Below are 15,328 nucleotides of genomic sequence, written 5' to 3'. Positions count from 1 at the left end.
TAATGTTCGTGAAATCGATTTTTAAATATTTTTTGACATTTTCACATGAAAGAAATGAAAGAAAAAATAATAATAGAATAACTATTTAACCTTCGACTCAGCATTTTCTTCTTTTCTTCAAAGAATATTCATCGTAATATCCATTTTGGGAATTTTTCTGTTCAGCCTTTTCAAAGAACTCATTCAACCACTCTTTCATCGTCAACACTTTCTTCTTTTCACTTTGTTTCTTTTCTTTTTCTGTTATTTTCAATGAGATTCTTGATAAAAATTGTGCATCTTCTTTTTCTATTTCTTTTTCAGTATTGTTGACTACCTTCGCATTTTCTAAAAGTTCCGTAGCAAGAGGAACAATTAATTGTCCTTTTCTGTTTTTCTTTTCTTTTTCGAAATTAGGGATAACAATTTTCTTTGCTCCGAACTTAACTATTTCATCATCCTTTTCTGTTTCTTTTTCAATTTTTTTTTCAGTCCAAATAACGTCTGTGTCATCTTCTTCATCTTCAATAAGAGTTGGCGCAGTTGAATTATCTGATTAATATTAATAAAACATTTATTATTTAAAATTCTTTGATAAAAAAATAAATAAAAATAACCTGAAATTTTTCTTTTTGTTGGAGTTTCTTCTTCTAGACTATCTTTAGACCACTGTGTTTCTTCTTGCACCAGTCGTTCTTCTTCTGCCGCAATTGCCTCCGCTTCAAATGACGAGCATGAAGCACTTTTGAACTTGGCTATTATTATTCTTAATAAATAAACAGAAAAAAATTCATTCAACAATTTTCTTAAAAAACAGATAATTCATACAAATATTAATAAATTCCATCAAAAAAAGAAAGAAGAATTAAAAGACAATTTGCATCCTTCAAATCCAGTTTTTTTCGTTGTATTTTTGGTCTTTTAATAAACATTTGAATAACGGGAAAATCAGAAATATATCTATTACATTTAAATTCTCCTCCTAATATATTTTTGATATATTGATAAATTTCAATTTATATGTTTTTCAAAATATGTTTTTGAGTTTTTCTTTCTTTTCTTTTGACATAATAAAAGAATTTTTATTCTTCAAAGAATTATGATTGATTTCACAAATCGTCTTTCGTCAATTATTAATCATATTTTAACTTTTTCATTAATTAGTTTTGATCCAAAAATTAGTCACTTAAAAATTAATGTAGATTTTTTCATTATTATATGAAATAAAGAAAATCTGATAATGAGAAATGCAAAATAATAGAAAATCAAATCGAAAAAATAATGAGAAAAGTTCCTTGTTTGTTCCAGTACATGAATGAGAGCTTCCTTTTCTCAAACTGTTATTTCTTATTGTTAATAAATTCTTTCTTTCACCATCAAATAATAATGCTTTTGAATAATTTCCTTTTCGAACTTGATTTGAATTTTCTTTTTTAACTTCTACGGTCCAATTTTGGGTGTTATTGTTGTCGGAGAAAGAATCGTTATATGAATGAAACATTTCTGAATATTCTTCTTCTTTTTTTTTTTGAAAAGTTTTTTTGAACAAAGTTAAAATTTTCAAGAATAAATTGACGTTTCATTGAATCCTGCAATCAGAGGAGAAAAAAATAAGGTGGTGAAAAAAAAATAGAAGTATTGAAGAATATTAATAATTCAAGAATTATTCAATATTCAAAATTCAAAATATTTGTTAACAATAATTATTGGTTCATATTTTGAATGATTGATGATTATTATTGGAAGAATGAATTGATATGTTTGTAATATTGGATTGCTAATTCAGAAACAATCGGAATTTTATTTAAAAGAATTTGAATATGAATTCAGTTTAAATTTATTAATTAAATTGAATTATTTGAATGAAAGATTGGCTCAATAATTTGTTTGACTGCTATGTTACCTTAAGACAACCCCTCTGTGAATTGGTTCCAGATTACTGGTATTTCTCTCACTATCGAGCATGGCGGGCTCAGTGACTGATTCAGTCGGAGCTAGGTGGGCATGAATGTCTCTATGGACAATGAACCCCTAACCTTTTCAGGTTCTCTCTAACTCCTCATCAGCCACAAGCCCTGCGCTCTCAGTGGAGGAGACCGTGTTCTCTCACAGAAACAGCGTTGTTTAAATTTTGACATTCAGACTGTTTACGTCGATGAAGCAACCATTTCAATGAACCCACATTCACCCAAACTCATTCAAATTGTTCTTATTTTTTGATTTTCACTCCAATTCTATAATAACGAGTGTGAGGATTTTAGGTTTTTTCTATGAAAGAAGAAAAGATAGATGAAGTGATTGTTTTTAAACAAAGTTATTAACGTCAAATAATCGAAAGATCAAATTAATATCTCATTAAATGAATTTCATTAAAAAAATCACAATTTTTGATTATCAAAACACATTTAAAATAGATTGATCGTTAATATCCAATTTTAATCACTACACATACAGCTTTATTTGATCTCTTCAGAACTGACAAATATTTTGTAATTGGATAATATTTATATTTTAAAATTGATACCATTTTTCTTTTACTTATACTGAACAAACAAACAAACAAACAATAAACGCACATACATATTTATATTCGTCTTTCATTTGAAACAACCATTTTTCATTGAAAGAAAGATTGAACAAATGTCAGTTCAACAAAAACAAATCCTCATTTTCATGAAACATATTTTTAATTGGAGCAAAATACAAGTTGAAGTCAATTCAAAATCAATTTGTAGTTCATAATATATTAATATTTCAGTTTCGAACTCGAGCAATAATTTAAAAAAAGTTGGAAAAAAATGATCATAGTCATGGATGAAGTGCAGAAATTTGTGTAGTTGAAAAGAGAAAGAAAGAAAAAAAAAAAGAAGACCAATACAAAATGAAATAGACGAAGATTTGAAGCGGAAAAAGCAGCCGCTAATTGTGACGGATTTGGAGTGAATTTTTTATTGTTATCCAGACTGAGTTGTGGGAAAACCTTTAGAGGCGTCTTTGTTTTTGTTTGTTCTTTCTTCATGTGCAAGAGACCACACATGTTCTCATATCAGACAACAAGACATTGCGAGAGTTTACTCAAAAGAAAATTCAACATTCGTTAAAGTCACAGTAAATCTGGAATGTGGAAAGGGAGTGAGAGGGGACGATCATTGTGAAACTGTTGAAGGAGATATTGCAAATAAATCTTTATTAAATGTGGTGTTGTGGAGCGATTTTTTGTTGAAGAATATGAATTATATTTAACTGAATTTGATAAGGTGAATTTGAAAGCATTAGAACAACAATATATGCAGGGAATTCACAAGGGTGCAATGAGAGTTCGATTCCAAAAAAGAGCAAAGCAAGTTGGATATCCTGAGAACATTTTTGGATTCCATTTGTTCTGGCTTTTTTGTGTTCAGCATTGCTAGAAAATTGGGGATAGTCCTCACAAATGGGAAAGCGTGTAAGAAACAGATTCGATTATAGACAAATGGATATTTGGAGGATCTACTGAGGAGAAATACCTCAATAGGGCATCCAAAGCGATAATCATAGCAATTAGAACAAACTGTCCAAGTGCTGTATTGGAAAGTGACAATCCTTTATATATCGAACCTTCGAAGCCGGAGGTGTTTCACAACATGAGTGTGAACCAAAGCGAATGGAAGTTTGAAAGAATAATTGTGAATTGAAGGTTTTATATTTCACAAATAATTATGTTCGCCTGCTGGAAATTCGAATATCCATCTTCAAATATCTCCAAATTGCATTCGATGGCAGCGGCTTTGTTTGTGAAGGCACGTGATAATCACAGATAGAAGACTCAAACAGCTATTCAGGCATGCAAAAAGTGTATTCTTCAACTCTTTGAAACCAGCGGTGGAGATTTGATTGACATTGCAAATGAATTCATATCGTAAACACATGATTATCTCGATAAGAAGAACCTTTTGGATGTGAAAGATGCAATTAGAAGCCAAATCGTTCACTCCAAAAATATAAATGACAGAAAAAAAAGAGACGAACACTTTCATGAAATGCTTATCTTGAATTAAATGAACACAAATTAAAGATGACACAAAGAAAAGAGAAGTTTTACTGAGAAGACATAGGAATAAACAGGTTTTGAAATGAAAATAAGATATTGAAATTTGATCAAAGAAGATTTAAGAAATATTCCAGAAGATATGAAAAAAAAAACGAAAGATGTTAACTTTGAGAAAATGGTTTATATTTTTAATACTTTCTTTTGTCTGAATTTTCATAGAATATTAAAATTTCATATTTTCTTCGATTTTCTGTTTTCACAAGTTAAACTTCAAAAAGTGGAAACAGAACCTTTTCAATGTCATTATTTTTGTTGTAGAAAAGAAACGTTTGTGCGAACAAATAATTGAAGAAAATTTTATATTTTTTTTTTTCGAAGATTTACTTTAAAGGAAGTTTAAAAAAATAATATTTGTTATATCGAAATTATTTTTTAACAAAAAAAAAAAAAAAAAAAAAAAAAAAAAAAAAAAAAAAAAAAAAAAACAAGGAAAAATTAAAAACATGAAAAAACAAAAAAGATAGGAAATAAAAATACTCTTTCATCGGATGAATATTGTTTAACAAGGAATAGAAAAAAATACGAACAAAAAAATAGAAAAAGAAAATAGTTTTTGTCTTCTTTTATTCTCCTTTATTTGAAAAGCAAAAAAGAAAACAAAAATAACATTTTTAAAGAAAGTGAAGATTTTTCTGATAGTGAAAATAGTGATGATGATAAAGAGAATTTTCAATACATTTCAAATGATTCTGAAGATGATATGATAGAAGATGAATTTGACGAAAATAAGGAGATAAAAATAAAAGACTTGAAAGAAGATCAAATCAAAAAAATACTCACAAATTTAGGAGAATACACAGAAGAGAAGAATTCAGAAAAATATTCATGTTCATCATCTTCATATTCTTCTGCGTCAGCAAGCAGCTCTCACAATCCGTTCACAAACATCGAAAATCTTCCAATCATATCATCAGCAACCAATAAAAAGTCCTCTTGCTTAAGCACAAAAGAACTTGGCTCATCATTCGATATGAAAAAATCATGTTCATAGCTTTGTCAATTTCCAGGCCGACCCACTCGCATGGACATCGCTGCTCTTCGTGTTGGAAAGAAGAATGCGCAAAAATATTTACAACTTGCTCCACTCTGGTCAGACGCAATCAGAAGTGAAAGCGCTTGAGCGGAAAGACTTCTGAATCGTTGGTGTCAACTGATTGAGTAAAAAACCTTGGCCTCTTCATCATCTTGTGGCTCAAGGCTTCATTCTCTTCTGCGCGAAAGAATGTTATTATTCATTGAAATCGATAATCCATATTATAACATTATTATTGAAAAGAATGAACATTGCTAAAAGAGGAAAGAAGCTGAACAAACAAACTATTGCAGCGATGAATGATGGAATTCGCTTTCTCCGCACGCATAAGGATGTGAAAGTGAAAGTGAAGGAAAGGGATCCAGCATTAATCCAAGATGAAAAGAGAATCATCCACTTCATACCAATTCACTTCAAGCACAAAGAGATGGAGGCATCATTGTTCCTGATTGGTGTGCAGGCTGGGGTACGATCAATCACTGTGTCCAACATGATTCTCTCAGATATTGTGAGGGTGACAATATCTGAAGAGACGAAGAAGATTCTGTGTGCCTTGCGGTTCAACAGAACAAAGTGTAGTTCCTCATGGTGGCATGAAGTCACAATAGAAGGAGATGAAGAGAAGGAAGATGATGGAGATGCTGTATTCTGGTTTTCCAAGTACTTGAAAAAAAGTACTGGAGTCAAGTTGTCTGACTGGATGGATAAGAGTGAAGCAGTTGAAAAATTAAATCCCGTATGGCCACTGTCGACTGATGCAATGAGGGAACGCTTCAAAGAGAGAGCGAAAAAACGAAGGTTATCCGCGCTCTCTTTTCAGCTTCCACACCTTACGGAGTGGATTTATTTGCTCTGCTCTTATTAAGAGCAACAGCGAGTTTCAAGCGCAAAAGGCAGTTCTCGAAAGCACCTCCCTCATTGTTGACTGTGTGTCTCACCGCCTAGTGTATATGGGATATATCAAGAAGGTTGCAAGGCGAGCACTGATATCTTCGAGGCTTCATTTAGAAGAGAATGATGGAATGCAACCAGAAATGGATAGAACACTGCTTGGGTTGGAAGCATTTCATGGAATATTTTTCAAGAACATAGAAGAAAGAAACAAAGATCCATATAAAGAATTTAGTGAAAGAGTGAAAAAATAAATGCATGCATACTTTGGAACAGAAAGAATATCAGAGGCAAATATGACAAGATACATTCAAGATGGATCGTGGATGATGTGCGAAAAGAATGAAGAATTGAAAGAATAAATGAAAGCAAAATATCAAACGAAGAAGAATTATGATAAAGAAAAACTGATCTTCACACACTGCACCTCCTCCGCTGTCTTTTGTACTCGAATGAACACAAAGGAGCAGTTATTGAACAATAGAACAGTTTGCAGAAAAAGCAACAGCGGAATTCACAACGTTGGCTGAAGAAAGGGAAACAAAAGTCAAAGTGAGAAAATAAGAGGAAAAAAGAACAAAAGAAGAAAGACAAATCAAAGATGAAGACATTGTTGAAATGAAAGAGAAAAAGAGAAAGAAACGTTAGAAAAAGAAAAGAATGATAACAAACATTAACATTCAAAAACAGAAAAAGAAATGAAAAGAACAACGTTTGCAGAATAAAGTGGAAAGATGAAGACGATGCAATTGTGAAGAAAATGAATGAAGAAGAAAATTAATCAGTTGCTGAAATAAATAAAGTGTTCCCATTTCTAGTATTGAAAATCATCCGTTATCATATAAAACATTTGATGCACAAAGACTTATTGAAAAAGAGAAAACCAAAAACGTTGAAAGATATCTAGCACATAGAAGAAAATAAGAAAACAAACCTGACTTCTTCCTCTTCAGTGTCAGCGTCAGGTTAGGGTTAAAGGGTGTTGAAAACGAAGCACACTTTTCAGCTGAATTGACGATTTATGAAAAGATATATACGCTTTTATTTATGAAAAATTCATTTGTCAAAGAAAATATGAGAAATTTTGTGAAATTTTGATTTTTATTGAGAAAATTTAATACGAACTTATCAAAAATCCCATAAAGAATATTTCAAAATTTAAAATTTGAACGTTTTTTAAACAAAGAGACTAATGCAAAACGAACCGCAACAATCGTCTAACCATCAAACCAATAAACATCAAATGTCACTTGATTCAATGTCTGATGAACACATTGTTTCTCGTGATTTTCGCCTGAATACTTCAATTACAAACGACAGTGTTTGCGTTTATTTTAGCTTCACTTAATGTTTAATATCATTTTTAGAAACAAACCGTAACTGCAATCGACTTGAATGATAAACCAATGAATACGGAAAATGAACTTGTCGTTTGAACTCATTTTTTTATATTTTTTTAACAAATAACAAACATATCCATTTTGAAAGACTGATATATCTTATAATCAATCAGCAGAAAAAGATAATGAAGCGCTGATCAGTCGAGAAGAAGTCTGTGAAAGGATGTTGCAACTAATGCGACAAATCCTTACACCTGAAAGGCAAAGACCAGATATAAGAGAAATAGAAAGAAACAAATTCAGAACTCCACAGAATCCACTCTACCAAAATATAACAACACCCATTCAGCAAAGAAGAGCGAATTCTTTTTCATCTTTTGTTGATCCGATAGAAACACCAACTCTCAACAGAGTATTTCCCACTATTTCCTTCAAAGCAGTGAAAGAGGATAAAATTAAAGAAACGAAAAAGGAAGAAAACGAATCAGACGATTCTTCATCGGAATCGGAAGAAGAAAGCGAAGAATGCGAAATAAGCAGTGAGTCGGATGTTTCTGCTGAAGAAGAGGAAAGCGACGAAGAAGGAGAAGAAGAATTGAAGACAGAGTTCGACAAACAAGAGTTGGACGAAGCTATGAAGTTTGCGAGGGCAATTGATAAGCCCAGTTCCTTAGTGCCTCAATCGGTTGAATTTCAACTGGACAATCCTTCTGAAGAAACAAAATGCAAAAATGATGCTCATAACTGTAAACGTTCAAAAGAAGTGAATGGACGGGATTTTGGATTGGATGCTACGGAAAATATTCACATGGAACACACGTCTTCGGTGGAAATCTCATCTGCATCGGTATCAGCGTCAGCATCAGCTTCATCATTTGCATCATCATTAGCTTCCGCATCTGCATCGGTATCTGCATCGGAATCTGCATCTACATTTCAAAAAGGAATTCAATCTTCAAGAAAATATAGAGCAAAAACAAGGATGGACTTTGCAGTCGAAAAAGTGGGAAAGGAAAAAGCTAAAAAGTACATGGAAATACACACCATTTGGTCAGAGGCTACGAAAAAGAAATTTGAATGGGTAGACAATTTGCTTCACGCATATGCTAAGCTTGTCGAAAAGGAGCCTTGGCCTTTGAGAAGCAATGTGGCAAGAGGCTTTGTGCTGTTTTGCGGTAAAGAATGTCAATATCCTTTAACTTCTATTGCTTTTGTGATTGTTCCTTCATTGAAGAGAATAAATTTGGCAACGAGGAAGAAGAAGTTGAACAAAAAAACCCTTCAAGCAATGAGAGACGCAATGACATGCTTGAGATTCAACAGAAATGTCCTGAAAAAAGGAAAAGGGAAAGAACCAGCATTGATTTGGGATGTTCAAAGGATAGTCCAAGCGATTCCACATCATTTGAAGTCAAGAGAGATGGAAATATCTCTTTTTCTTGTTGCCGTGCACACAGGTGCAAGAGCGGTGACACTGGCAAATGTTCTTTATTCCGATATAACAAGAATTGTCGTATCAAAGATGACAAAGAAGTTGTTAGTAACTTTGCGATATAATAGAGCAAAAGGAAGAGTTGGTTGGGGACACGAAGTTACGATTGAAGGTTCTGAAGAAGAGGAAAATTATCAAGATCCAGTATATTGGCTAAGTGCATATTTGAAATCGAAAACAAATATTCCATTATCAAAGTGGATGGAAGAAAAACACACCATTGACCAATCGCAAAGAATATGGGAGATATCCGAAGACAGCATGAGCTTTCACTTCAAGGAAAGATCGGAATACGCTGGGTACCCGCGAAGACTGTTCAGTTTTCATTCTCTAAGGAGTGGGTTTATCTGCACATCATTGATCAAAGCTGGATCATCAACAGATGCACAGAACGCTATCATGGAAAAGACAGCATTGATCGCAGGGTGGGTTCCATGGAGGTTAGCACAGATGGGATATTTGAAGATGGTTGCCAAAAGAACTATTGTTTCTTCTCGTCTGGTTTCATCTTCTTCCAGTTCGGAGAATGTGCCATTAGTTGATGAAACTCTCCTTGATGTGGAGGCTTTTCACGGAATATCGCTTGAACCACCAAAACCAAAAGAAAAAGAAATTGACGTTTATGCGAAGTTTCGATCTGCAGTTGATGAAAGAATACGTAAATTTTTTGGAAAAACAGAAATAGAAAATGCTGAAAAATACAGATATAACATCAATGCATACCGAAAGATTTTTGAATCAAATGAAGATTTGAAGGAATTAGTGGAAATGAAAGAAAAAGAAATGAAAAAGAAATCTGCAAGTTATCGAGATAGATCTTGCAAAAATGAAGCTGAAAAGTCTATTGGACTCGTATATGTGAAGGATATGTTATATAACCACAACGTTGATCCTCTTGATTTTGCAAATACTTTTTGCAAACATGCTGAAAATGGATTAACCGGGAAGCCAACAATGAAATATAAACGAAAAAAACGTATTGAGGATATTGAAGAAATAGGCAAGCAACAAGATCTTCTTAAAGAAAAAGAAGATGGAAAAACGCCTGACGAATACCTGAAAGATAGAGAAAGAAATGAAAGAATGAATTTAAAAAGGAGATATTACACAGAGGAGGAAGATAAAATACTTATTGAAATGTTTCAAAAAGGTGAAAGCTATATCGCAATGGCAAAGCGCGTTGGAAATCGTTCTCCTATGCATATAATGTATCATTTGAAAGTTTTAATGAAAAAAGGCATAATAACAAAGAAACATCATTTATCAATTAAAGAATTACTCGAAATGAAATGCCCCAAAAAGCAAATAGAGACACACCTCAAAGAAAATCGGAAAAAGATTTCATCTGAGATGAATAAGATGGAAAATACTATCAGAAAATCAAATAAAAGAAAGAGAAATTACGAAGAAGAAGAAGAAGAAGAAGAAGATTTTGATTCAAACGAAGAAAACATCGAATGTTACATATGCTGCAAGCGAAACAAAAGACTCAAAAGGAAAACTGATGGCTTTGGTTGGGAAGAGGACAATACGACTCCTGTTGTGGAATTGGAACTTCAATAATAAATGCCAGATTTCAAACTATTGAATTTCGTTGATTGCTCTTTCTATTGAAAAATTCGACTTCAAATCAAAACCGTATATGCCAAGAGCAAGTTATTTTATAAATATCATTCATTCAATTCACCTGAAATGAAATAATAAAACAATTTAATAAGTAAAACACAATTGTGAAACCATTTTATTGAACTGAGCTGTTAAAAATCATTGCTTAAAATTGCCTTCTGCAAGTGAATACTAATGACAATTATACAGTTAACAAATTTTTGAAAACAAAATCAAGGAAATCAAAACAGAATAATAATAACTATATTCCAAATTCTGAATAGCAGACTTGTTTATTGTTTCTCTTTTGAAAGAAGGATTTTCAAGATGTGGAAAAGTTCCAATATTCGAAAACTGAATTATATCACTGGATCATCATTAATGAAATATATTGAAACAATTCATTTTCTTATCACTTGATTCAATATGATTCAACAACAGAATGATAAAAATATTGCATGAGGCGACTGTGAACAAGGTTTTGTAATGAATGTTTAATTTTGTTTATCAATAATTAATGATCAAATTGATTCTATTTATTTTGAAAAGATTCATGAATATTTTTGGATTTTGCAAATGGAAATATAACATTAATGATTCAAACATGTGAGCATTTCTTTGTGAAAGAGGATATCAGCATTACGGTATATATTTTATCTTTTGTTGATAAATGAATTAATTGCTTTTTGAATAATTCAGAACATCGAAAACCATGTGCATTTGTTTTTTAATGTGACGGATAGCAAGATCGAAACATTCTCCATTAACTGAACAGATAATTGAGCATTCATTGTTTCCAATGATCGAGGTTTGCAATGCTTTTATTTGAATTTGAACCAAATATATTGATCCTGCTTTATTTTTATTTATTGAAACTTGGCTCGTTCGTTGTTAATGAAAGATGAGTCGAATCAGAATAAAACTTGGGTAATTAATATGATTTTCATATGACGAAAAAAAAATCATTATATGAGAAAATTGAATGATCAAGCAAAGAAGATACCAGATAGTTTATTTCAATCTTTATGAACAACGAATTTCCATTTGGATGATAATAAATATTGAGAGCTGCAATTAAATGATTGAAAGAATGAAGAATTAAATAATTAACTTGAACAAAAATGAAAATTTGTTAACTGGTTTGTAATTGTTTTCTCAGTTTCTAACGGTTTAATTCATTATTTTATGTCTTTTTGATGAAACAGATCATTGTAACTAATTGGCGAAAATTTAAATGATAATTAATAAGAAGTTTGAATCGTCAAATGCAGCATTTGATTATTGATTGCATTAATTGTTGTGCTACAGTTATTTTAAACAAATATTGAAGCAGTTATAAAAAAAAAGTTTGATCATTCATTTATTTATTTAAAATTCAGAATAATTTTAATATTTTAATACAAACAGAACTTTCAAACAGTTTTTTTTAATGAAATAAATGTGATGAACAGAATAATTCGTGAAGAACAAATCACGTTGTTCTTTGTTTGCAAAAGCATATGAAATTGTGAATCCAAATGATTATCAGAGAAAGGAAATGCAGAGATGAAGGTTGTTATTGTGATTTCAGCTTTTATGATCAATAACTTTAATGAAACTGTCGATGAAGTTGTATGCCACTACTGTATTTCCAAACTTTATAATATGCATTATTCAGAAACTATGACTGCAAAGAATTTGAAGAATGATAGGAGCAAACTCGTTACTCATGCAAATGTGTAATGGAATTTGAGCAAATGCAGCAAGTATTATCAGTGATCATCAAATTTTTATCAAGCTTTAAGAAAAAAGTGATCTGTGCAATCAGCAGCAAGTATTCAGCTATTAAACATTTGCAAAGTGGTTAACGCAGCATTAATATCGTTGGAATTGCTCAAATTGCACAGTGTTGCACAGTTAAATGTTTTCAATAATGATTTTCAACAAATCAAAAAATTCGAGCTATTAAAAATATTATTACGGGATTTTTGATATTTTTTCATAAAAAATTAAAAATTTTTAAATAAATAAATTGAAATAAAAAATAAAAAATTATAAAATTGAAAAAAAACTATGAGCGCTACCCTAAGCTCGACGAGCAAAAGTCTAAGGAGCGAGCACTAAATGCGAGCTAAGCGAGCATTTTGTGCGAAGCAACGTGACTTCGGCTCGTCGAGCGTGGGGAGCGCCTTGCAACGCCCTCCCATCACACTCTCCCCCATTCTCACACACTTTGTAATTGTTTTGAGAAATATTTCATTGATATTTTTGGGTGGGAAGGTCTTTTCCCTCTGAAAGGGCCCTCTCACCCGAAATATCACTCAACACCAAATCTTGTGATATCTTTTCTTTCGATAAAAATTACAAAATTCGTGTGAATAGCTCCCTGGCTCCTGTGGCCTGCACAGCAGGCCACACCACTCACCGCGCCCTCCCCGCCCCGCAAAAAAAAAAAACAAAGAAAATTCGGTTATTTCAGTGAAATGACTGGAAAAGGCCTAGGGCAGCGCGCAGCGCGTTCCTTCCGGCTCGTCGAGCGTGGGGAGCGCCTTGCAACGCCCTCCCATCACACTCTCCCCCATTCTCACACACTTTGTAATTGTTTTGAGAAATATTTCATTGATATTTTTGGGTGGGAAGGTCTTTTCCCTCTGAAAGGGCCCTCTCACCCGAAATATCACTCAACACCAAATCTTGTGATATCTTTTCTTTCGATAAAAATTACAAAATTCGTGTGAATAGCTCCCTGAGCTCCTGTGGCCTGCACAGCAGGCCACACCACTCACCGCGCCCTCCCCGCCCCGCAAAAAAAAAAAACAAAGAAAATTCGGTTATTTCAGTGAAATGACTGGAAAAGGCCTAGGGCAGCGCGCAGCGCGTTCCTTCCGGCTCGTCGAGCGTGGGGAGCGCCTTGCAACGCCCTCCCATCACACTCTCCCCCATTCTCACACACTTTGTAATTGTTTTGAGAAATATTTCATTGATATTTTTGGGTGGGAAGGTCTTTTCCCTCTGAAAGGGCCCTCTCACCCGAAATATCACTCAACACCAAATCTTGTGATATCTTTTCTTTCGATAAAAATTACAAAATTCGTGTGAATAGCTCCCTGGCTCCTGTGGCCTGCACAGCAGGCCACACCACTCACCGCGCCCTCCCCGCCCCGCAAAAAAAAAACAAAGAAAATTCGGTTATTTCAGTGAAATGACTGGAAAAGGCCTAGGGCAGCGCGCAGCGCGTTCCTTCCGGCTCGTCGAGCGTGGGGAGCGCCTTGCAACGCCCTCCCATCACACTCTCCCCCATTCTCACACACTTTGTAATTGTTTTGAGAAATATTTCATTGATATTTTTGGGTGGGAAGGTCTTTTCCCTCTGAAAGGGCCCTCTCACCCGAAATATCACTCAACACCAAATCTTGTGATATCTTTTCTTTCGATAAAAATTACAAAATTCGTGTGAATAGCTCCCTGGCTCCTGTGGCCTGCACAGCAGGCCACACCACTCACCGCGCCCTCCCCGCCCCGCAAAAAAAAAAAAACAAAGAAAAATTCGGTTATTTCAGTGAAATGACTGGAAAAGGCCTAGGGCAGCGCGCAGCGCGTTCCTTCCGGCTCGTCGAGCGTGGGGAGCGCCTTGCAACGCCCTCCCATCACACTCTCCCCCATTCTCACACACTTTGTAATTGTTTTGAGAAATATTTCATTGATATTTTTGGGTGGGAAGGTCTTTTCCCTCTGAAAGGGCCCTCTCACCCGAAATATCACTCAACACCAAATCTTGTGATATCTTTTCTTTCGATAAAAATTACAAAATTCGTGTGAATAGCTCCCTGGCTCCTGTGGCCTGCACAGCAGGCCACACCACTCACCGCGCCCTCCCCGCCCCGCAAAAAAAAAAAAACAAAGAAAATTCGGTTATTTCAGTGAAATGACTGGAAAAGGCCTAGGGCAGCGCGCAGCGCGTTCCTTCCGGCTCGTCGAGCGTGGGGAGCGCCTTGCAACGCCCTCCCATCACACTCTCCCCCATTCTCACACACTTTGTAATTGTTTTGAGAAATATTTCATTGATATTTTTGGGTGGGAAGGTCTTTTCCCTCTGAAAGGGCCCTCTCACCCGAAATATCACTCAACACCAAATCTTGTGATATCTTTTCTTTCGATAAAAATTACAAAATTCGTGTGAATAGCTCCCTGGCTCCTGTGGCCTGCACAGCAGGCCACACCACTCACCGCGCCCTCCCCGCCCCGCAAAAAAAAAAAAACAAAGAAAATTCGGTTATTTCAGTGAAATGACTGGAAAAGGCCTAGGGCAGCGCGCAGCGCGTTCCTTCCGGCTCGTCGAGCGTGGGGAGCGCCTTGCAACGCCCTCCCATCACACTCTCCCCCATTCTCACACACTTTGTAATTGTTTTGAGAAATATTTCATTGATATTTTTGGGTGGGAAGGTCTTTTCCCTCTGAAAGGGCCCTCTCACCCGAAATATCACTCAACACCAAATCTTGTGATATCTTTTCTTTCGATAAAAATTACAAAATTCGTGTGAATAGCTCCCTGGCTCCTGTGGCCTGCACAGCAGGCCACACCACTCACCGCGCCCTCCCCGCCCCGCAAAAAAAAAAAAAACAAAGAAAATTCGGTTATTTCAGTGAAATGACTGGAAAAGGCCTAGGGCAGCGCGCAGCGCGTTCGCTTCGGCTCGTCGAGCGTGGGGAGCGCCTTGCAACGCCCTCCCATCACACTCTCCCCCATTCTCACACACTTTGTAATTGTTTTGAGAAATATTTCATTGATATTTTTGGGTGGGAAGGTCTTTTCCCTCTGAAAGGGCCCTCTCACCCGAAATATCACTCAACACCAAATCTTGTGATATCTTTTCTTTCGATAAAAATTACAAAATTCGTGTGAATAGCTCCCTGGCTCC

The 15,328-nt window shown here is 34.6% G+C and overlaps 2 protein-coding genes across 2 annotated transcripts; both read left to right on the top strand.

Moving 5' to 3' along the window:
• Nucleotides 1-5,346: 5,346 nt before the first annotated feature.
• Nucleotides 5,347-5,967, top strand: MONOS_9831 (uncharacterized protein; the record flags this gene model as incomplete). Its single annotated transcript, XM_067880366.1, has 1 exon — nucleotides 5,347-5,967. The coding sequence occupies one exon, from the start codon at nucleotides 5,347-5,349 to the stop codon at nucleotides 5,965-5,967; it is 621 nt and encodes a 206-aa protein (XP_067729789.1).
• A 1,432-nt stretch (nucleotides 5,968-7,399) lies between these two features.
• MONOS_9832 (uncharacterized protein) lies at nucleotides 7,400-10,548 on the top strand (the record flags this gene model as incomplete). The annotated part of the gene is made up of 2 exons (XM_067880367.1): nucleotides 7,400-7,423; nucleotides 7,482-10,548. 2 exons carry the CDS (start codon nucleotides 7,400-7,402, stop codon nucleotides 10,386-10,388), a joined length of 2,931 nt encoding a protein of 976 aa, XP_067729788.1. The 3' UTR covers nucleotides 10,389-10,548.
• Nucleotides 10,549-15,328: the final 4,780 nt, after the last annotated feature.

The sequence above is a fragment of the Monocercomonoides exilis genome (assembly GCF_001643675.1).
Source record: "Monocercomonoides exilis strain PA203 chromosome Unknown scaffold15-1837935, whole genome shotgun sequence".
Taxonomy (NCBI): domain Eukaryota; phylum Preaxostyla; order Oxymonadida; family Polymastigidae; genus Monocercomonoides; species Monocercomonoides exilis.
The sequence above is the reverse complement of the archived record's forward strand: the minus strand, read 5'-3'. Positions and strand labels throughout refer to the sequence as shown.